General features: G+C 41.7%; 1 protein-coding gene across 2 annotated transcripts in view; it reads left to right on the top strand.

Moving 5' to 3' along the window:
• Window positions 1-327: 327 nt before the first annotated feature.
• Window positions 328-23592, top strand: part of LOC126412454 (cytochrome P450 4C1-like) — a 128745-nt gene continuing 105480 nt past the window's right edge. The window contains exon 1 of one of the 2 annotated variants that reach the window (XM_050082062.1): window positions 328-586. In XM_050082062.1, coding sequence (XP_049938019.1) covers window positions 421-586 — 166 coding nt within the window. In that variant the 5' untranslated portion in view covers window positions 328-420. The remainder of the gene's footprint in view (window positions 587-23592) is intronic. The other variant, XM_050082061.1, reaches the window with a different exon arrangement.

Below are 23592 nucleotides of genomic sequence, written 5' to 3' on the forward strand. Positions count from 1 at the left end.
GTAGTGACAACTTGAAACACACTCGTAACGCGCGCCACGAGACTTCCGTAATCGATTTACTATCGCACGTTCGATATGTATCGTTTGGAGCCCTCCAACTTCGATAGGCAATCATTCTTGGAAATTATCCTGTTTGAAACTAATAAATGTAACAAAGAATAAATAAGTACGGTAGATTGTCAGTGTACTGATGTGGCGAGCCTTGCTGCATTGGACTGTAATGTTCAAATACCAGCGTCGAGACCACGAAGAAGCGCCGAGTCACGTCGCAGTTTGGGATCCCGACGGACAGATAGCGGGCTGCGCTGAGCTCGGCACTCCATACGGCGACCGCCGAGGAGCATCGCGCAGTGCGCAGTGCGACGGCAGGCCGCGAACACGCGCTTTGAGTGCTAGTGTGCTGGAACTGGGAGCTCCAGCATGCTGGAGGTGACGGCGCTGCTGGTGGTGACTGTCGTGGCGGCGCTCACCGCCGCGTACGTGTCCAGGAGGTGGCGCCTCTGGAGCGAGATAGACAAGCTGCCGGGAGAGCTGGCCATACCGCTGCTAGGCAACACCTACAAGGTGCCCTTCATCGCTCGGGAAGGTAAGGCGAGTGGCGTGCGGCGCATTGTTGCGCACAAATCTGGCACTGGGGTTAAGGGATTGTTCACGGCTGCAGAAAGTGAATTCAGATTGTATACGAAATTTGGAGCCTTAGTCTAGTTGTATCTCTCTGCCCTCGCGGCTGAATAGACGATGCAGCAACAACCACTGTCATGGAAATATATCTTACGTAATACACGTCAATGAGATAAATTCTAGTGGCCGATTCCACTCGTCGGCTTTGATGACGTCATACCTAAGGCAAAGACACTACGTATAATCAAACTATGAAAGCAATGGGTCATATTCGTAAACAAACAAATATACCATACGATAAAATTACAATCACGTTCACGCAGTTATTTACTTAGTAACGAATTACAAAGAAACGAACTGTAAATAACGAAAACAGTCAAGAAAAAGATTTAAAAACAAATTTTCATTTCTGGTAAGAAGTGTTCTCGTAATTTATGCGACTAAAAAGCACAGAGAATCTTCCAATTGCATTACAGTAAAGCACACAGTGAAGTAATATTGTTATAAAATAGCGTTAATTTTATATTAATTATTGAATCTAAAGAGAGAAGCGCAGGAAAGTTGGGGTTTTGGGTGGGGAGAAAATAGAATGTATCGGAGAAATGGTAAAATTAAACGAATCACAACACATACGAAAGAGTAGTATAAAATGTGGAGAAACCGACACACTAAACTGTAAAAGAAAAGCCAGTACATGACAAACGAATATCTACAAAAAACAAAGAATATTAGAATCGATAACTAGAATTAACCCCATTAGGTAAATTCCACTTACAGATTGCAACCACTCCATGATTCACATGTAAATTATTTTTGCAGTTATATGCACTGAAACGTAATACTGTTTCTATATTTGTAATTGCTCTCTAAAACAACTGCGGAGTATAACAAAAACTGCAGTAGATAACTAGAACTGACCTTCTATAGGCTAAAGGTCAATTCAAGTTACCGATTACAATATTAGTAACTTTTCTGCAGTAGTTCAGAGGGCAATTACAAATGCAGAAAGCATATTAACCTATATTGTAATGCATACACTTGGTGAAAAAACGATCTAATTAAGGAATCATCGACTGGCTGGAATCGATAATAAGAATTGGCGTATATAGGAGGTCAGTTCTCGTTATCGATTCCAGCTTTTCAATGGTTCGTAATTATGGACATTTATGCAGCAAATTTGTGGACTACGTTTTTGTAGGATTTCTTATTGACCTCAGAACTACTGCGAAAATTAACAAGTATTGTAGGTACAGCTTCCAAATTTTTCTCAATTTCATAGTAATGAAGATATTAATACCGTATGCAGAAATCCTGTAACACTTTAGTGTACACACTTGTTAAAACGATCTAAATAACAAACTGTGGAATGGTTGGAATCAGTAATTAGAATTAACCTATATAGGTGAGTTCCAATTACCGATTTCAGTATTTGTTAGACCCTACTTTTTGTCAAATTTCATTATATGTGTAGATTTAACAACTAGTATTAAAAGTTAACGCTGATTCATAATATTATGACCTCACCATGCACTATACTGTACTGGATTTAAAGGTTCTCTGTGCTTTTCTTACTCACATGTATTACGAAAATTATATTTTTCTGACATGTATACTCCTCTTTTGCTGTTCTTATTTATTTTCGTTACCTTTTATTCTTGTCGGTACAATTTATGTCCAAGTAATTAATCACGTGAACTGTGTAATTTTATCGTACGCTACATCCGTCTGTTTATGAATGTGATCAGTCGCTTTCAGAGATTGCCTCTATGTAGCTTCTCTGTTTCAGGTATGACGTCATTGCTCAAAGCCGATGTGTGGAATCGGACACTAGAACTGACCACGTCAATAGACTTTAGAAATATGGGCTGTAACTTATTGATTTTCGACTTGTCCCCAAACACTTTGCTAAACATTTTGGATAAAATAATTTTGGTCACTGAGTCGCATCATTGCAACTGATAAAACAGCTTAATTATCGACCTTTCAACCGACTCCCTGCAATCCTCTTCTGGGTGGTTCAGTGGATTTTAGAAGGCAGAATACTGGAACTGCAGCACGAGTGATGCCTGTATTAAAAATTACTTGTAGAAATTCTTTTTCTGGCTGGTAATGTCTGTTATGTTCTTAAGCCGAAAATGTTTACAAGGATAGGCAAGACATAGTAGAGAGTAACGTAACTTTTGGCAATACCAAATAGCGACACGACCTCCATTAATGATCGTATGCACATGCTGTTCACAATTAAGAAAATTATTTGTAAAGACGTAAATTTAATTTCCTTATTAATTCAATCTGGCCATATATGGGTAATCAGACTCTATCTTACTTCTAACCTGACATTCAACTTGCCACTCTACGTACATGTAGATGCAAAACTGGTTCTTTTTTCTGATGATACAAGTATAGTCATCACGCCCGACAAACAAGAGTTAGCTGAGTGAATTGTAAATAACGTCTTTTAGAAAATTATTATGTGGTTCTCTGCAAATGGACTCTCATTAAATTTTGAGAAAACACAGTATATAAAATTCTGTACAGTAAATGTCATAACACCATTGATAAATATAGACTCTGGAGAAAGGTCTATTGCTAAGGCTGAATATTCAATATTTCTGCGTGTGCGCATTGATCAGAAATTGATTTGGAAGAAACACATTGATGATCTACTGAAACAGTTAGGGTAACTGCAAATTTTAGTGATAAATATATCAGTAAATTTGATCTATGGAACAAGTACTGATGTAATGTAATATAATATAATGTTGTATAAAACATTTAATAAGACAAGCATGTAGTAAGTTACATCCAATATATATTTGTGTCCTGTTTATCTTGATCATCCAGAGTAACATTTTGTCCAGAAGTGAAACATAAAATGTATTAAACAAATGTCTTTACCTACCAGGGGAACATTAATGAGTGTGATTGCCGTTGTTGTAGCTTACTTCGTGACGAAGATGTGAAACAGTGCGTCTTTCTTAAATATCACCCTATATTTTGTGTTCGGTAATCCGCTTGGTCTTTCACTCTTCTGTAATAGCACCCAGTGCACTCCTTGTACTGTGTGCGACATATTGTTTAAAAGCACTATTGAACTGTAAAAACGTATCAGTACAGTAAACAAATAAAATGCTATTGCAGTTACTGATCTGCTAACTTCCGTTCTTCATAGGCGAGTAGTACTTCTACCTGCTCTTCGTCGACCCACACAAACCTTCAACTGAAGATGTATATCTGAATGACTGGTATACTGTATCTTTGTGTTTCCATTTGTTTACCGCCAGCATCACCAATTGGACGTGTAATGTTCCACAGGTACCTGCACTTGTGCTAGTACATAACAAAGTCCATTTTGTGTCATGTTTTTAATAACTTCCTTTTTATGTGAATGGTACTCTATGATGCGCTTACAGGTCTGGAGGGGACGAAGTGGATTACCGAATGCAAAGTGTAGGGTGCTGATGTTCATATTGTCGTGACGAACAAAGTTACATAAAAGGGTGTCATGCTGGTTAATGTACCACTAGTAGCAAACAAAGCAGAAAGAAACACAATACAATACCAAAGTCGATTTAAAGACTTGTTGACTTAAATTAGCAGGTTGGTGCATAAGTTCGTAGCGTTTTTGTTTTGCATGTTGGTATTTCGGTTGCTATGAGTTTACTTAACGATTACCATTTTTATTTATGGTTAACTGTTGCTGTTTGAGTTTAAATATTGTCATTATAACATTTGTAAATAGTGAGTGGAGGAATGGACGCTAGGAATAGGAATGCCAAGTGAAGAAATCGGAACATTTACGATCTGTTCTTCTACTTGAGACCAACAGTGGGTTGACAGCAATGGCGGCACCTAGAAACATTTGCCCCGTGTATGTGAGTAATGTCATTTTCTCGTATTAAGGAGGATCGTTTTGACATTAGTGACTCTCCACCTTCAGGAAGACCTTCAGGGTTTGACGAAGATTGTTTAAACGCATTAATCAACAATGGTTTGCGTCAGTGCACCCGAGAACTGGCGCATATGAAGAACAGTGATCGCTCCACCATTGTGTAATATTTGCATGCAGTGGGGAAGGTTCAAAAATCGGGTTTGGCCGTACCGCATACTCTAAACCACAAAAATCAGCTGGTGTCCGTATATGCGTCACTGCTCTACCGTCATCAATTGGCTCGTGATGAACACCGACCAGTCCCGTCCAGTATCTTTACTGGTGATGAGAAATGGTGTCTATATGCTAAAATAAGGAAAAGAAAGCCATAGTCGATCCCAAACAAAGCAGCGACTCCCCGGTCAAAGATAATGTTCTCCATTTGATGGAATAGCAACTATATAGTGTGCTACGAATTGCTTCTCGAAGGTGTAGCCATCACTGCTGACATTTATTGTCAACAACTGAGACGTCTTGCAGAAGCAATCCAAAACAACCTCCAGAAAGACTTTGTGAAGTGATGCCGTTCCAGGATAACGCCCGCCCGCATCCTCCTAGACTGAGAAAAACAATACAAAGGATACGGGCTGGGAAGTCATTCCGCACCCACCTTACTTACCTGATCTTGCGCCCTCAGATTTTCCCCTTTCTCTCTCCGTATCGAACAGCCTTCAAGGAACTACCTTTCCGCATGAAAATTGACTCCGAACATCGCTAGACGGGTGTCTTGCCTCAAAACCGCGTTATTTCTAGACGCTGAATCCAAATGTTACTCCAGCGTTATCAGCCTGTTGCAAATAGTGAAGGAAAATATATTATTGATCGCCTAAAGTCTCTGTTGAGTTTATTAAACTTATGTAAAAACGCTATGAACTTATGCTCCGACTCAAATGAGCGTTAGCATCAATGGACATGAAAGAAAGGGCAGAGGAACATGCGAAATAGATCCTAAAGTAAAGCGCAGGTACCGAATTTAAGGTAAAAGGAAGCAGCGTGATTGATTGAGAACTGAAATGGGAAATAAACCTAACTGGGGGACGATGGGAGCTTTTGGTTTACCGTTTCGGAGAGGAAAACTAGCCATAAACGTTAATTTTTTTTTTAGGAAAAGCTGTCAAATGGACAGAGGGAAGTGATTCAGATTTTTCTTAAATGCTGCAGGGTTCTGCACTGAACTGTGCACACAGGGAGGACTGAAGGGTTAGATGTACTTTCTGTTCCACAGATTGATTGTGATGAGATCCTCAGAGATAAAAAAAATATGCTAGAAGCCCTTCTACGGATCCTACGTGAAATGATCCTCATGTATATGAGAAAGACCAAAGATTTTAAGCATATTTCCATCTAAATGGCAATTTAAGTAATAACAAATCCGCTTTAATCAAAGAGAAATGTTCTCAAAAATTACTAGTTACAAATATATTCTAAAGCATTTAAATTTGCAATCACAAAGGTGCATACGATAATTTTTAGGCTACTATAACCATAAACCCTCCCCCTCCCCCCACGAACCATGGACCTTGCCGTTGGTGGGGAGTTTGCGTGCCTCAGCGATGCAGATAGCCGTACCGTAGGTGCAACCACAACGGAGGGGTATCTGTTGAAAGGCCAGACAAAAAGGTGGTTCCTGAAGAGAGGCAGCAACCTTTTCAGTAGTTGCAGAGCAACAGTCTTGATGGACGACTGATCTGGCCTTGTAACACTAACCAAAACGGCCTTGCTGCGCTGGCACTGCGAACGGCTGAAAGCAAGTGGAAACTACAGCCGTAATTTTTCCCGAGGGAATGCAGCTTTACTGTATGGTTAAATGATGATGGCTTCCTCTTGGTGAAAATATTCTGGAGGTAAAATAGTCGCCCATTCGGATCTCCGGGCGGGGAATACTCAAGAGGACGTCGTTATCAGGAGAAAGGAAACTGGCGTTCTACGGACCGGAGCGTGAAATGTCAGATCCCTTAATCGGGCAGGTAGGTTAGAAAATTTAAAAAGGGAAATGGGTAGTTTAAAGTTAGATATAGCGGGAATTAGTGAAGTTCGGTGGCAGGAGGAACAAGACTTTTGGTCAGGTGAATACAGGCTTATAAATACGAAATCAAATAGAAGTAATTGAGGAGTCGGTTCAGTAATGAATAAAAAAAATAGGAGTGCGGGTAAGCTACTACAAACAGCATAGTGAACACATTACTGTGGCCAAGATAGACACGAAGCCCACGCCTACTACAGTAGTACAAGCTTATATGCCAACTAGCTCTGCAGATGATGAAGAAATTGATGAAATGTATGATGAGATAAAAGAAGATATTCAGATAGTGAAGGGACACGAAAATATAATAGTCATGGGTGACTGGAATTCGATAGTAGGAAAACGAAGAGAAAGAAACGTAGTAGGTGACTATGGACTGGGGATAAGAAATGAAAGAGGAAGCCGCCTGGTAGAATTTTGCACAGACCATATCTTAATCATAACTAACACTTGGTTCAAGAATCGTGAAAGAAGGTTGTATACTTGGAAGAAGTCTGGAGATGCTAGAAGATATTAAGTAGATTATATAATGGTAAGACAGTTAGGAACCAGTTTTTAAATTGTAAAACATTTCCAGCGGCAGATATGGTCTCTGACCACAATCTATTGGTTATGAACTGTAGATTAAAACTGAAGAAACTGCAAAAAGGTGGGAATTTAAGAAGATGAGATCTGGATAAACTGACTAAACCAGAGGTTGTACAGATTTCAGGGAGAGCATAAGGGAACAATTGACAGGAATGGAGGAAAGAAATACAGTAGAAGAAGAATGCGTAGGTTTGAGGGATGAAGTAGTGAAGGCAGCAGAGGATCAAGTAGGTAAAAAGACGAGGGCTAATAGTAATCCTTGGGTAACAGAAAAAGTATTGATTTTAATTGTTGAAAGGAGAAAATATAAAAATGCAGTAAATGAAGTAGACAAAAAGGAATACAAACGTCTCAAAAATGAGTTCGACAGGAAGTGTAAAATGGCTGAGGAGGAATGGCTAGAGGACAAATGAAAGGATGTAGAGGCTTATCTCACTAGGGGTACGATAGATACAGCTTACAGGAAAATTAAAGGAACCTTTGGAGAAAAGAGAACCACTTGTATGAATATCAAGAGCTCAGATGGAAACCCAATTCCAAGCAAAGAAGGGAAAGCAGGAAGTTGGAAGGAGTATATAGAGGGTCTATACAAGGGCGATGTACTTCAGGACAATATTATGGAAATGGAAGAAGATGTAGATGAAGATGAAATGGGAGATATGATACTGCGTGAACAGTTTGACAGAGCACTGACAGACCTGAGTCGAAACAAGGCCACGGGAGTAAACAACATTCCACTAGAACTACTTTTAGCCTTGGGATAGCCAGTCCTGACAAAACTCTACCATCTGGTGAGCAAGATGTATGAGACAGGCGAAATACCCTCAGACTTCAAGAAGAATATAATAATTCAAAATGGTTCAAATGGCTCTGAGCACTATGGGACTCAACTGCTGAGGTCTTAAATGCGCAAATAATCTAAAATTTAATAGTCGCTTTGAAAGTTATTTACTGACGTAATGATAAATGGTTCAAATGGCTCTGAGCACTATGGGACATAACTTCGGTGGTCATCAGTCCCCTAGAACTTAGAACTACTTAAACCTAACTAACCTAAGGACAACACACACATCCATGTCCGAGGCAGGATTCGAACCTGCGACCGTAGCGGTCGCGCGGTTCCATACTGTAGCGCCAGAACCGCTCGGTCACCAGCGGCCGGCTATAGTAATTCCAATCCCAAAAAATCAGGTGTTGACAGATGTGAAATTACCGAACTGTCAGTTTAATAAGTCACGGCTGCAAAATACTAACGCGAATTCTTTACAGACGAATGGAAAAACTGGCAGAAGCCGACCTCGGGGAAGATCAGTTTGGATTCCTTAGAAATATTGGAACTCGTTGTAACGTAACCTATTAAAGCCTTTATTGTATCGAAGTATGCGATACCCTCCTAATTCAACCAGTTTAACTAGCAATTATGATAACAGAAAAGTAATTGTGTATGTTAGCAATGGTTGCATAACATGTCTACATAAACAGTCAACCCATTAAAATATAATTAATAATTCAATCACACAAAAGTTAACATCACTTGAACACTGATACAGCAGATGTCATTATGTAAAAACACTATATTCAAATGAAATTATTAATATGAAATACGAATAATATTGGTCAACTTACGTATTTTCGATCTCCTTAAATAAAAATTACGCAGTGAAAACTAATTATTCACTAGGACTGTTTTCACTCACTGTTCACGTAAGCACATCTACTTTAAACGAGAACCACTGTAATTTTTAATGATTCACATTATTTACTTATGTATGCAAATGACAGAAGTCAATAGATGTACCTTTGAAAAACGACCTTTTTGCAAGAAAGAATTGTTCTGACAAGTTGACAAACTTGTCTGTCATTTTAATGTCCTGTTAAATTATGTCACTCGATGTAAATTAATAACTTTTTTGCACAAATTACGATAACAGATCGATGCCTGACGTATAAATCACATCTCTTCTTAGGAGTTCTTTGCCAGGGTTATAAATACACTCCTGGAAATGGAAAAAAGAACACATTGACACCGGTGTGTCAGACCCACCATACTTGCTCCGGACACTGCGAGAGGGCTGTACAAGCAATGATCACACGCACGGCACAGCGGACACACCAGGAACCGCGGTGTTGGCCGTCGAATGGCGCTAGCTGCGCAGCATTTGTGCACCGCCGCCGTCAGTGTCAGCCAGTTTGCCGTGGCATACGGAGCTCCATCGCAGTCTTTAACACTGGTAGCATGCCGCGACAGTGTGGACGTGAACCGTATGTGCAGTTGACGGACTCTGAGCGAGGGCGTATAGTGGGCATGCGGGAGGCCGGGTGGACGTACCGCCGAATTGCTCAACACTTGGGGCGTGAGGTCCCCACAGTACATCGATGTTGTCGCCAGTGGTCGGCGGAAGGTGCACGTGCCCGTCGACCTGGGACCGGACCGCAGCGACGCACGGATGCACGCCAAGACCGTAGGATCCTACGCAGTGCCGTAGGGGACCGCACCGCCACTTCCCAGCAAATTAGGGACACTGTTGCTCCTGGGGTATCGGCGAGGACCATTCGCAACCGTCTCCATGAAGCTGGGCTACGGTCCCGCACACCGTTAGGCCGTCTTCCGCTCACGCCCCAACATCGTGCAGCCCGCCTCCAGTGGTGTCGCGACAGGCGTGAATGGAGGGACGAATGGAGACGTGTCGTCTTAAGCGATGAGAGTCGCTTCTGCCTTGGTGCCAATGATGGTCGTATGCGTGTTTGGAGCCGTGCAGGTGAGCGCCACAATCAGGACTGCATACGACCGAGGCACACAGGGCCAACACCCGGCATCATGGTGTGGGGAGCGATCTCCTACACTGGCCGTACACCACTGGTGATCGTCGAGGGGACACTGAATAGTGCACGGTACATCCAAACCGTCATCGAACCCATCGTTCTACCATTCCTAGACCGGCAAGGGAACTTGCTGTTCCAACAGGACAATGCACGTCCGCATGTATCCCGTGCCACCCAACGTGCTCTAGAAGGTGTAAGTCAACTACCCTGGCCAGCAAGATCTCCGGATCTGTCCCCCATTGAGCATGTTTGGGACTGGATGAAGCGTCGTCTCACGCGGTCTGCACGTCCAGCACGAACGCTGGTCCAACTGAGGCGCCAGGTGGAAATGGCATGGCAAGCCGTTCCACAGGACTACATCCAGCATCTCTACGATCGTCTTCATGGGAGAATAGCAGCCTGCATTGCTGCGAAAGGTGGATATACACTGTACTAGTGCCGACATTGTGCATGCTCCGTTGCCTGTGTCTATGTGCCTGTGGTTCTGTCAGTGTGATCATGTGATGTATCTGACCCCAGGAATGTGTCAATAAAGTTTCCCCTTCCTGGGACAATGAATTCACGGTGTTCTTATTTCAATTTCCAGGAGTGTACAAGCAGCAAGAAGCCCCGTCAACTCAGTCTTGATAGAACTTTTGTAAAGTGTGTATGTTATTGTCTTATGTGGAAAAACAATGGAAAGATGTTGTAAAAAAAGTGTTACTCTGTACCCTGACAACGTCTCTGGGTGGTCAGCGGAGATAAGATGGCTACCATGATAATAAATAGTTGACTTATGCTGTCGTTTATTATTTATCAACAAGCACATCGACAACACGGGACCTCATCTTTTTACCCCTAGACGAATACATATAGAGCCAACATTAACATCAAGATACAGTAGTGAACCAGCCTGCAGCAGCAGCAACTACTAAAATACAATTTAATGGCGCCAACCCAATTCTCTATATCAAGTGCTAACAAGCTTCGTATATTGGAATGATATAGTGCGAATATAGGAATATCAACGATTGGGCGACCATTATAACGTGAGGTAATACTGACCCTACGACTTATCTTAGAAGATAGATTAAGGATAGGCAAACCTAGGTTTCTAGCATTCGTCGAGAAAGTTTTTGACATTGTTGACTGGAATACTCTCTTTCAAATTCTGACGGTGACAGGAGTAAAATACAGGGAGCGAAGGGCTATTTACAATGTGTACAGAAACTGGATGGCTGTTATAAGAGGCGAGGGACATGAAAGGGAAGCAGTGGTTGGGATGGGAGTGAGACAGGGCTGTAGCCTCTCCTCGATGCTATTCAATCTGTATATTAAACAAGCAGTAAAGGAAACAAAAGAAAAATTCGGAGTAGGTAGTAAAATCCATGGAGAAGAAATAAAAAGTTTGAGGTTCGCCGATGATACTGTGATGCTGTCAGAGACAGCAAAGGACCTGGAAAAGCAGTTGATCGGAATGGACAGTGTCTTGGAAGGAGGATGTAAGATGAACATCAACAAAAGTAAAACGAGGATAATGGAATGTAGTCGAGTTAAGTCGGGTGATGCTCAGGGAATTAGATTAGGAAATGAGACACTTAAAGTAGTAAAGGAGTTTTGCTATTAGGGGAGCAAACTAACTAATGATGGTCGAAGTTGAGAGGATATAAAATGTAGACTGAGAATGGAAAGGAAAACGTTTGTGAAGAAGAAAAATTTGTTAACATAGAGTATAGATTTAAGTGTCAGGAAGTCGTTTCTGAAAGTATTTGTGTGAAGTGTTGCCATGTATGGAAGTGAAACATGGACGATAAATAGAGAGAGATAATAATAGAGAGAGAAAAGAAAAGAAGAGAAGAGAAAAGAAGCTTTCGAAATGTGGTGCTACAGAAGAATTCTGAACGCTGAATGGGTAGATCTCTTAACTAATGAGGAAGTATTGAATTGAATTGGGGAGAGGAGGATTTTGTGGCACAACGTGAATAGAAGAAGGGTTCCGTTGGTAGGACTTGTTCCGAAGCATTGAGGGATCACCAGTTTAGTATTGGAGGGCAGCGTGGAGTGTAAAAATCGTAGAGGGGGACCAAGAGATGAATACACTAAGCTGATTCAGAAGGATGTAGGTTGCAGTAGGTACTGGGAGACGAAGAAGCTAGCACAGGATAGAGTAGCATGGAGAGCAGCATCAAACCAGTCTCAGGACTGAAGACCACAACAACAACATAAACATATATCATCAAAGAGAAAATCAGTTTATAACACTTATTTACATTGATCACATTACTGCACTGACTATGTGTAGAATCCAGATTTTTGCTAACACTCACGATTTCTGATACTGTAAGTAGGCTGTTTAGGTTTTTATGTTGGTAACGCCACGTAGTGCTCTGTATGAAAATCGCTGACTGCGCTGTGTGCAGTCTGTGGCTGGTTGGTCTCATTGTTGGAATATTCCGTTGTGTAGCGTTGGACAGTTGGATGCGAACAGCGCGTAGTGTTGGGCAGTTGGAGGTGAGCCGCCAGCAGTGGTGGACGTCGGGAGAGAGATGCCAGAGTTTTGAGAGGTTACTATGAGCTGACGATCTGGACGTGTGTCCGTCAGTAAAAGGAAATTTGTAAGACATATTATGACTTTTGAACACTATTTAGGTAAATACATTGTTTGTTCTCTATCAAAATCTTTCATTTGCTAACTGTGCCTGTCAGTTAGAATCTTTTACTTAGCTGGCAGTATTGGCGCTCGCTGTATTGCAGTAGTTCGAGTAACGCAGATTTTTGTGAGGTAAGTGATTCATGAAAAGGTGTAGGTTATTGTTAGTCAGTGCCATTCTTTTGTAGGGATTATTAAAAGTCAGATTGTGTTGCGCTAAAAATATTGTGTGTCAGGTTAGTGACGATCAGAATAAGTAAAGAGAGAATTGACTGAGTACGTTCATTTTTGTTCAGCTGTTTCATTATCAAGTAACGTAGAAGTTTACAGTCATTCTTTACATTCACAGGGGAAGTTTCAGTACTTACTGTTAGTAATGTGTACACATCAGTCGGTGCTACATAGGAAATTCGTCAACGGAGCAGTAGCAGTTATACACCAAAATATCCTTTAGGACCCTCTCAAACTAAACTTCAGTATCAGTTAAACTTTTTATTGCTGTTGAAAAGTTATTGATAATATATTCGCTTTATTAATGGACAACTTTATGGATCAAAGTAAGAGACTTAAAATATTTACTGGTTTTTTATACCATGAGTTGTGGTGTTGGTTTGGACAACTATATTATTTATGGCAGATTACCTTAGGGAATAAATATACTGATCAGGTATCTGACGGCTGATTTAGAGGAAGAGACCAATCAACGAAGTCATCGGTGTCATCGGATTAGGGAAGGATGGGGAAGGAATTCGGACGGGACCTGTCAAAGAAACCATCCCGACATTTGCCTGAAGCGATTTAGGGAAATCACGGAAAACCTAAATCAGGATGGTCGGACGCAGGATTGAACCGTCGTCCTTCCGAATGCCAGTCCAGTGTACTAACCACTGCGCCACCTCGCTCGGTCAGGTATTTGAAGGATGTTCTTTATTTCAGATCAAAATAATTCATATTACTACCTTTCTGACTGGAAAAGCTTCACCTTGGCTTGATGAGCTACACCCCGCGCATTCCTCCATCCCCACCCCCACCCCTCCAAAAAAGAAAAATATCCCGTTCGGTACTATGGTTGGAAAGTACCCGATTTTTCCTTGATTTTTTATTTATTGACGTCTGATAACATCCTTAATGCAAATACAGATTTATTTAAGTGCTGCAGCATTTCCACATATGCTCCTCTCACCTGAATCTATTATCAGTTTTTAATCCCAAGAACTTAACGCTATCGGTATCCTCTTGTCGGTCATCATATTCTGCACAGATACTGGGAGGAAACCTCTAGAATTTAAACTATGTATAGCGTGTTTTCAATATTTAGTGACAAAAAATTGGCTACGGTCCATTTACTAATATCCATGAAAAATATATTAATTGATCTATCTAAAACTATACTTGATTTGTTATTTACTGCAATGTGTTTGTCATTTGCAAACAATACTAAATAAGCAGCGGCCGATGTTACTAGTGAAGAGTCATTAATACACAGTACGCCAATTGTTAGAAAAGAAGGTAATTTGGATATCATTGTTAGTAGGCATACCTACATAAGATGTTTGACTGTTGTTTCAGAAATTCTAGGTGGAAAATAAAAATGGTTTTAGAGCTTATTATACATGACGATTTTCTCTAATAGACCTATGACCAGAGAAATCATTCTTTTTACTGTAACAGATACCTTCCCAGATCCCAGAGGACACTGCCATTATTATCAATGATTTATGTTCATGAGCTATAATCATTGTTACTGCTACTATTTTACACAATGTATTCTCGATGTACACAAGCACAGGGCTGTGTTCCGCAGTGCTACGGCATCGGTACTCGGCCTTTTACAGATCTTCGCTCTCGCTGCAGTTATTGCTCTAAGTCTTTATTTTTGCCATATGCCGTCTGCCAGCAATATGAACGATCAACCACGCGACTCATTTTGAATTTGGGGCTTCTCGAGCAGATCTGTGTTTGTAATTGGCGCTTGCAACTTGTTATGTCTTACACATACATTTGATCTGTGTCTGCCGCTGTTACGTTGACTTGTTATCTGCACCAAGTCTTGGAGAATAGATTAGCACGCCTACCCTATCAGAAGTCGGTCACAGACTGGCGTTGGCAGTGAACGGAAGGTTATCAGCCGAAATATTTAATAATGGTGCCCCGGATGCATACCTGAAAAATGATGCGATATGACAACGATGATTTTTCGGATTTTCGAAAATACTGAAAGTACATTACATGCAGACGCATGTTTTTCTGCTGCTGCTTTCCTTCTCCGGCATGAGCGTAATATGAAATTTAAAAGATTACGCACAGTTTTCCGTTACTACAATGCTCAGTGTATATCAAACAGTTGCAGAGCAGGACTCTGGCGGAAAGACACACACCGGGCTTGGTCACGCACACGCCGTCACGCGCGATGCTCTCGTTCAAGGACGACCACGCCCCCCTCGTTCGACGTCAATTATTGTTATCGTGCAGTTGCCGATCACGCGACACGTTTTTGCCTCTAGTTCGACTGCAATGTTCGAAGTCCTTTTTGTAACAAAGTGTGTAACGTCTAGTCGACAACAAGGTAATGAAAGACTGAGTACAACATCGAACAGATAAGGATGAGGCAAGAAATAAGCAGTAGCATATTCAAAGCAAGCATTGCTACACTAGAATGTTTAAGTAGTGACACGCAGAAGTCTACATCGAAATGATCGGAGAGAGGTTGAAAGCCAGATTTTCCTGAATGCAAATCAAGAGCCTTAACCAAGAGCTCTCTATGCGTTTGTGACACATCAGTCCGTTAATGATCCGGATCTATAAATCGTTTATAACCAACTGTTTTATGTGTAAACTGTTTATTTTCATCCTCTTCTATCTAGTATTGCGTAGTAATCAACATGGAGACATTGCTGGACATTAAAGTTTCAACACCGAGAACAATTTGTTGTGCCAATGCAATATACTAGGAGGATTACATGTTCCAGTTTGTAGTTGATGTGGAGGTGATCGGCCGAAACAATACGTGGTGCTGTCATCTATGGCAGAAATTCATTCGTGAAAGTGGCGGATTGGACTGTGTAAAGATTGGGACTTGGTACGGGCGTTGATAACCGATCAGTTCAGCGTCCCACAAACCAAACATCATCATACGACAGCAACAGTGGGACCCAGCTGAATCGAACTGAAATAATCTTGAACATGTAGACCGGGGCGTCCAACCTTTTAGATTACGTGTGCCAAACTGGAAGAATACGAATATTTTATAACAGCAACGTGTGGCAGGAGTTTCAGTACTAGATACTCAGTTTATCGTAACTTTACTTAAATACATAATTTTTAGTTTTTCCTTTTTTACCAGTCGTGTGATAGATGCTCACTTCTTGGACTGCATTGGCACCTGTGGGCCACATGCGAGCCGCGAGTTGGACACCCCTGTTGTACACAGTGGAAGTGAGGTATAGTCTCTTCATCGTAAGAACAATCCTTATGCATACATTACCCTGCACATTCTTCCAAGTTTGCTATTATCTCGCTGGATTTTAATTCCAGCGATGCTTCATCTGTGTATAGTCGGATACAAGAATAACCTCACGTTTTATGTCACACTTCATCACAGTATCATCGACATTGAAACTTCCCCTTTGAATGTAAAGAATGACACTGCTGGGAAAACTCTTACGTTATTAGATTTTCAAAGAGATGAGCATAACTCAACGTACTCAGACAGTTTTCTCTTTACTAATTCTGATCGTCACTAAACTGACACAATATTTTTAGCGCAACGCAATCTGACTTTCAATAATCCCTACAAAAGAATGGCCCTGACTAACAATAACCTATATCCTTCATGAATCACTTACCTCACAAAAATCTTCGTTACTCGAACTACTGCAATACAGCGAGCGCCAATACTGCCAGCTAAATAAAAGATTCTAACTACTGAAGGCACTAACTACTGATAGGCATAGTTAGCAAATGAAAGATTTTGATAGAGAATAAACAATGTTGTTGTTGTTGTTGTGGTCTTCAGTCCTGAGACTGGTTTGATGCAGCTCTCCATGCTACTCTATCCTGTGCAAGCTTCTTCATCTCCCAGTACCTACTGCAACCTACATCCTTCTGAATCTGCTTAGTGTATTCATCTCTTGGTCTCCCTCTACGATTTTTACCCTCCACGCTGCCCTCCAATGCTAAATTTGTGATCCCTTGATGCCTCAAAACATGTCCTACCAACCGATCCCTTCTTCTAGTCAAGTTGTGCCACAAACTTCTCTTCTCCCCAATCCTCTTCAACACCTCCTCATTAGTTATGTGATCTACCCATCTAAACTTCAGCATTCTTCTGTAGCACCACATTTCGAAAGCTTCTATTCTCTTCTTGTGCAAACTAGTTATCGTCCATGTTTCACTTCCATACATGACTACACACCATACAAATACTTTCAGAAACGACTTCCTGACACTTAAGTCTATACTCGACGTTGACAAATTTCTCTTCTTCAGAAACGATTTCCTTGCCATTGCCAGTCTACATTTTATATCCTCTCTACTTCGACCATCATCAGTTATTTTACTCCCTAAATAGCAAAACTCCTTTACTACTTTAAGTGTCTCATTTCCTAATCTAATTCCCTCAGCATCACCCGATTTAATTTGACTACATTCCATTATCCTCGTTTTGCTTTTGCTGATGTTCATCTTATATCCTCCTTTCAAGACACTGTCCATTCCGTTCAACTGCTCTTCCAAGTCCTTTGCTGTCTCTGACAGAATTACAATGTCATCGGCGAACCTCAAAGTTTTTATTTCTTCTCCATGAATTTTAATACCTACTCCGAATTTTTCTATTGCTTCCTTTACTGCTTGCTCAATATACAGATTGAATAACATCGGGGAGAGGCTACAACCCTGTCTCACTCCTTTCCCAACCACTGCTTCCCTTTCATGCCCCTCGACTCTTATAACTGCCATCTGGTTTCTGAACAAATTGTAAATAGCCTTTCGCTCCCTGTATTTTACCCCTACCACCTTCAGAATTTGAAAGAGAGTATTCCAGTTAGCATTGTCAAAAGCTTTCTCTAAGTCTACAAATGCCAGAAACGTAGGTCTGCCTTTCCTTAACCTTTCTTCTAAGATAAGTCGTAAGGTTAGTATTGTCTCACGTGTTCCAACATTTCTGCGGAATCCAAACTGATCTTCCCCGAGGTCCGCTTCTACCAGTTTTTACATTCGTCTGTAAAGAATTCGCGTTAGTATTTTGCAGCTGTGACTTATTAAACTGATAGTTCGGTAATTTTCACATCTGTCAACACCCGCTTTCTTTGGGATTGGAATTATTATATTCTTCTTGGAGTCTGAGGGTATTTCGCCTGTCACATACATCTTGCTCACCGGATGGTAGAGTTTTGTCATGACTGGCTCTCCCAAGGCCATCAGTAGTTCTAATGGAATGTTGTCTACTCCCGGGGCCTTGTTTCGACTCAGGTCTTTCAGTGCTCTGTCAAACTCTTCACGCAGTATCTTATCTCCCATTTCGTCTTCATCTTCATCCTCTTCCATTTCCATAATATTGTCCTCAAGCACATCGCCCTTGTATAAACCCTCTATATACTCCTTCCACCTTTCTGCCTTCCCTTCTTTGCTTAGAACTGGGTTTCCATCTGAGTTCTTGATATTCATACAAGTGGTTCTCTTCTCTCCAAAGGTCTCTTTAATTTTCCTGTAGGCAGTATCTATCTTACCCCTAGTGAGACAAGCCTCTACATCCTTACATTTGTCCTCTAGCCATCCCTGCTTAGCCATTTTGCACTTCCTGTCGAACTCATTTTTGAGACGTTTGTATTCCCTTTTGCCTGCTTCATTTACTGCATTTTTATATTTTCTCCTTTCATCAATTAAATTCAATATTTCTTCTGTTACCCAAGGATTTCTATTAGCCCTCGTCTTTTTACGTACTTGATCGTCTGCTGCCTTCACTACTTCATCCCTCAGAGCTACCCTTCTTCTTCTACTGTATTTCTTTCCCCCATTCCTGTCAATTGTTACCATTATATAATCTATCTGATACCTTTTAGTATCTCCAGGATTCTTCCAGGTATACAACCTTCTTTTATGATTCTTGAACCAAGTGTTAGCTATGATTGAGTCATACTCTGTGCAAAATTCTACAAGGCGGCTTCCTCTTTCATTTCTTCTCCCCAATCCATATTCTCCTACTATGTTTCCTTCTCTCCCTTCTCCTACTGACGAATTCCAGTCACACATGACTATTAAATTTTCGTCGCCCTTCACTACCTGAATAATTTCTTTTATCTCGTCATACATTTCATCTATATCTTCATCATCTGCAGAGCTAGTTGGCATATAAACTTGTACTACTGTAGCAGGCATGGGCTTTGTGTCTATCTTGGCCACAACAATGCGTTCACTATGCTGTTTGTAGTAGCTAACCCGCACTCTTATTTTTTTATTCATTATTAAACCTACTCCTGCATTACCTCTATTTGATTTTGTATTTATAACCGATTAAGGGATCTGACATTCCACGCTCCGATCCGTAGAACGCCAGTTTTCTTTCTCCTGATAACGACGTCGTCTTGAGTAGTCCCCGCCCGGAGATCCGAATGGGGGACTATTTTATCTCCGGAATATTTTACCCAAGAGGACGCCATCATCATTTAATCATACAGTAAAGCTGCATGCCCTCGGGAAAAATTACGGCTGTAGTTTCCCCTTGCTTTCAGCTGTTCGCAGTACCAGCACAGCAAGGCCGTTTTGGTTAATGTTACAAGGCCAGATCAGTCCACCATCCAGACTGTTGCCTCTGCAACTACTGAAAAGGCTGCTGCCCCTCTTCAGGAACCACATGTTTGTCTGGCCTCTCAACAGATACCCCTCCGTTGTGGTTGCACCTACGGTACGGCCATCTGTATCGCTGAGGCACGCAAGCCTCCCCACCAACGGCAAGGTCCATGGTTCATGGGGGGATAAACAATGTATTTACCTCAATAATATTCAAAAGTCATCATATATATATCAGTTCATGACATCCATATTTACAAATTACCTTTTTCTGGCGGACACATGTCCAGATCGTCCGTTCTCAAAACTCTGGCATCTCTCTCTCCACATCCACCACTGATGGCGGCTGACCTCCAACTGCACCTGCTCACATCCAACTGCCCAACACTACAATAGCGAATGTTCCAACAATGCCAACCAGCCACAGACTGCGCACAGCACAGTCAGTGATTTTCATACAGAGCGCTACGTAGCGTTACCAACACAAAAACCTAATCAGCCTATTTACAACATGCACTCCCTTTCCCATCAGCCAGTTAGAATGTGATCGTTCCTCAAAAATTTTGTGGTCTATCCTCAATGTTAACACTAGCATTGCCCATAGTTGTAACATTGTTGGGCTCTAGTTTGGGTAGAATGTTTTTGAAACATGTTAGGAACACTTCACCATTCGTTTCTTTATGTTAATATCCAATCCTTTTTTTTACTTCCACCAAACCACAGTTGCTTTCTACATGCTCTATAATTAGACTTTTCCCTTTCTGCGTAGGTTATTTTTAACTCCTGTGATACACTTACAAGAAAAGCTTGTCTCTTATCAGTCACAGTTTTGTCAGTTCTCACTTCTTGTGTCTCATCTCCTGCGTTAACCTACGTTTCGTCAAGGTAATAAATTGTCCGTTCCTCACGTGTGAACCGTTGAATCTTCCAGGGATAACGCCTTCTCCAAAAAGAAATATTCATTCTATCTGCAGTCACGATACTACTTTCGAACTGAAAACAAGCATCTTTTATCAGTTTATAAAATGTCGTTGTTTTTAAACGTGGCAAATCATCGTCATTATTTGCAGCCTGAACCACTTTTTTTACTGTAGGAGCTTCGTTGCTGAAACGTTCCTAAAACACACGATTGACGTTTTCTTGTCTTTCCTGGAGTTGAACGCTTACGTGCACACATTACACTTTGTACAGTAACACCAGTAAAGTAGGATGTTACTGCTTTAAGTTCCTTTACCGGTATCGACGTATGTTTTTGTGATAACTTCTCATAAACACTGAGAACTATGAGGTTTTCTCCACTTCTTAACGGTGTTCATCTTCCATGTTTCACAAAAAACGCGACACAGTTTCATGCATTTTCACCGTGCACACGGGGAAACACGAACGAGTGAGGAGCACCACAGTGAATGCCCGCGTGATTGTTTAGAAGCTATGGGGGGTAGGTGGAGGAGGGGGGTGGTAGAAGGAGACTTCTCCCCGGTTTCTTAGTTACTCACAACGAAAGAGGCTCTTTGCAGCCTCCTACCCTCCGGATGTTTTTTCAGTATGACGTATGAATTTGAATGTTCTTGTACAGAATGATTACCACTTACAAACTGATTAATGGTAAGCTGTGCATTGTCACATACAGAAGTTGATTTTCCTCCGCACATTCGGTTTACTCTCAAGTGCAAATCACAGGACTTCATTTCGATAAAATTTAAAAAAAATTAACTTCGAATGGAACTTTGCGTATACAAGTCAGTTACTACATCCACTATGCTACTGCAACTGTGTTGACGTCATGATATATTTGTAGTGATACTATACCATTTATCTCAAATTCATTAGGTCGGTTGATTGATTCGGGGGAGGGGACCAAACAGTGAGGTCATCAGTCCCATCGGATTATGGAAGGATAGGGAAGGAAGTCGGCCGTGCCCTTTCAAAGGAACCAACCCGGCATTTACCTGAAGCGATGTAGGGAAATCACGGAAAACCTAAATCAGGATGGCTGGACGCGGGCATGAACCGTCGTCCTCTCGGATGCGAGTCCAATGTACTAACCACTGCGCGCCTCGCTTGGTCATATGTATTAAAAATATAGTGAAAACTTAAGCGTTTCGGCATTTCATGTTCAAAGTAGAAGTGCGAGAGTACAGACCAAGCCGACATGTAACGATCAGAATTAGCCATAGCTTCGGGCACAGGTCTGTTCAGAGAAAGGGATTGTACATTGAGATTTGAAGTAAGAAATACATGGTTTAAATATCTAGCATACTGGACAGAAAAACCATTGCTGTTAATGCTTTAGAACGTCTTAAAGTCTCATTAGCGGCAGTATAAGACGAAATATATCATGAATAATCAGAGTCTACTTCCAATAGTGGAACGACACCCATGGTTGTGTATTATGACCGCTGACCAATCGCCGGTCACTTGTTTGGTTACATCAGGATTGTTATTACGATGAGAGAAACGGGTACGACAGTTCATGCTGCTTGAGGCGTAGTGCCTGGGCGGCTCAGTCGCAGGTAAGGCAGATGGTAGACTTCGATGCATCTGCAGCATACTGGTAAAACGTAGTTAGTCTACAATGGAGACCGCTTACAAATCACTTGTGCTCCCCATCTTAGAATATTTCTTAGGCGTGTTGGAAGCACAAGAAGTCGACTAATAAGCGATATTGGCAAACTATCCATCGAAAGCCTGCTTATAAAATTTCAGCAACCTACGTTAAGCGAATAATCTGTAGATATTCTAGAACTCTCTACATTTAAGCAGTCATTATTCCCGCGATCCACACGCGATTAGAACGTAAAGAACTTGCGATATGTGGTACTCTCTGTCATGCATTTCACAATGATTTTCGCATTATATATTTTTATGTAGATGCAGATGTAGACTTTTCGTTAGGCGAGTAGAATCTTGCAACGACGTTACTTCCCTTGCGTCAGAAAATCGGACTGCTTGTAGGAATACGAGGATGGGAGCTCAACGAGTAATGAAACATACGTTTTTGCAAAAAACAGGTTGATTGTATTCAAGATTCCAGTACATCATATAATTCCCCACTCTTTTCGTTAAAAGCCCTATTTTTCAGCATAATCTCCGTTCAGTGTGATGGCCTTCCGCCACCTTAATCGGTAGCCTGTACTTCGCATGGTACCACGTCGACGTCGGAACCAAAGTTTTGACCCATCAGTAACCTCCTTATCATCCACGTAGCGCTTCCCGCGAAATGGATTCTTCATTGAGCCATCAGATGAAAGTCGGAAGGTGCGAGATCTGGGCCGTGGGATGGATGATGATGAACAGTCCAATGAAGTTTTGTGAGCTCTTCGAGGGTACGCAGACTTGTGTGAGGTCTTGCATTGCCATGGAGAAGCTTCTTTGAATTTCTGTAGCGACGAAAACGCTGACATCATATCTTCAACTTCCAGAGGGTAACACGGTGAGGGAGATCCCAGAAGACCGCCGCCATTACTTTACGGACTGAAGATGTAGCTTTGAACTTTTTCTTCGGAGGAGAGATGGTGTGGTGCCACTCGATTGATCACTTTTTTTTTTTTTTGCCTCGCGGAGTGGCCGTGTGGTTAGAGGCCCCATGTCACGGATTGCGCGGCCCCTCCCGCAGGAGGTTCGAGTCCTCCGTCGGGCATGGGTATGTGTGTGTGTTGTTGTTAGCGTAAATTAGTTTAAGTAGTGTGTAAGTCTAGGGTCCGATGGCCTCAGTAGTTTTATCCCTTAAGAATTCAGACATATCTGAACTTCTTGCGGCGGGGCAGGTTAAAAAATCGTTCCTCGTACTGTTCAAAATAAACGTCCACCTACCTTAGTACGGCTTCTGCGCGGCTCCCTTTACTCCGCAAGCGGAGACACTTACTAGACGGCGAAAAAGCAGTGTTGAATAAAACGCCACCTAATATCTGTCCTGCAAAGTCCGCATAACCTCTGGTAGTATTTCAGTTCCTGCAATCTCACATATATCAAGAGTTCGGGTAGTGAAATGGCTCTGAGCACTATGGGACTTAACATCTATGGTCATCAGTCCCCTAGAACTTAGAACTACTTAAACCTAACTAACCTACGGACAGCACACAACACCCAGCCATCACGAGGCAGAGAAAATCCCTGACCCCGCCGGGAATCGAACCCGGGAACCCGGGTGTGGGAAGCGTTCGGGTAGTGATACGGTACATTTTTTCTCAC

The sequence above is a fragment of the Schistocerca serialis genome, chromosome 7 (assembly GCF_023864345.2).
Source record: "Schistocerca serialis cubense isolate TAMUIC-IGC-003099 chromosome 7, iqSchSeri2.2, whole genome shotgun sequence".
NCBI lineage: Eukaryota > Metazoa > Arthropoda > Insecta > Orthoptera > Acrididae > Schistocerca > Schistocerca serialis.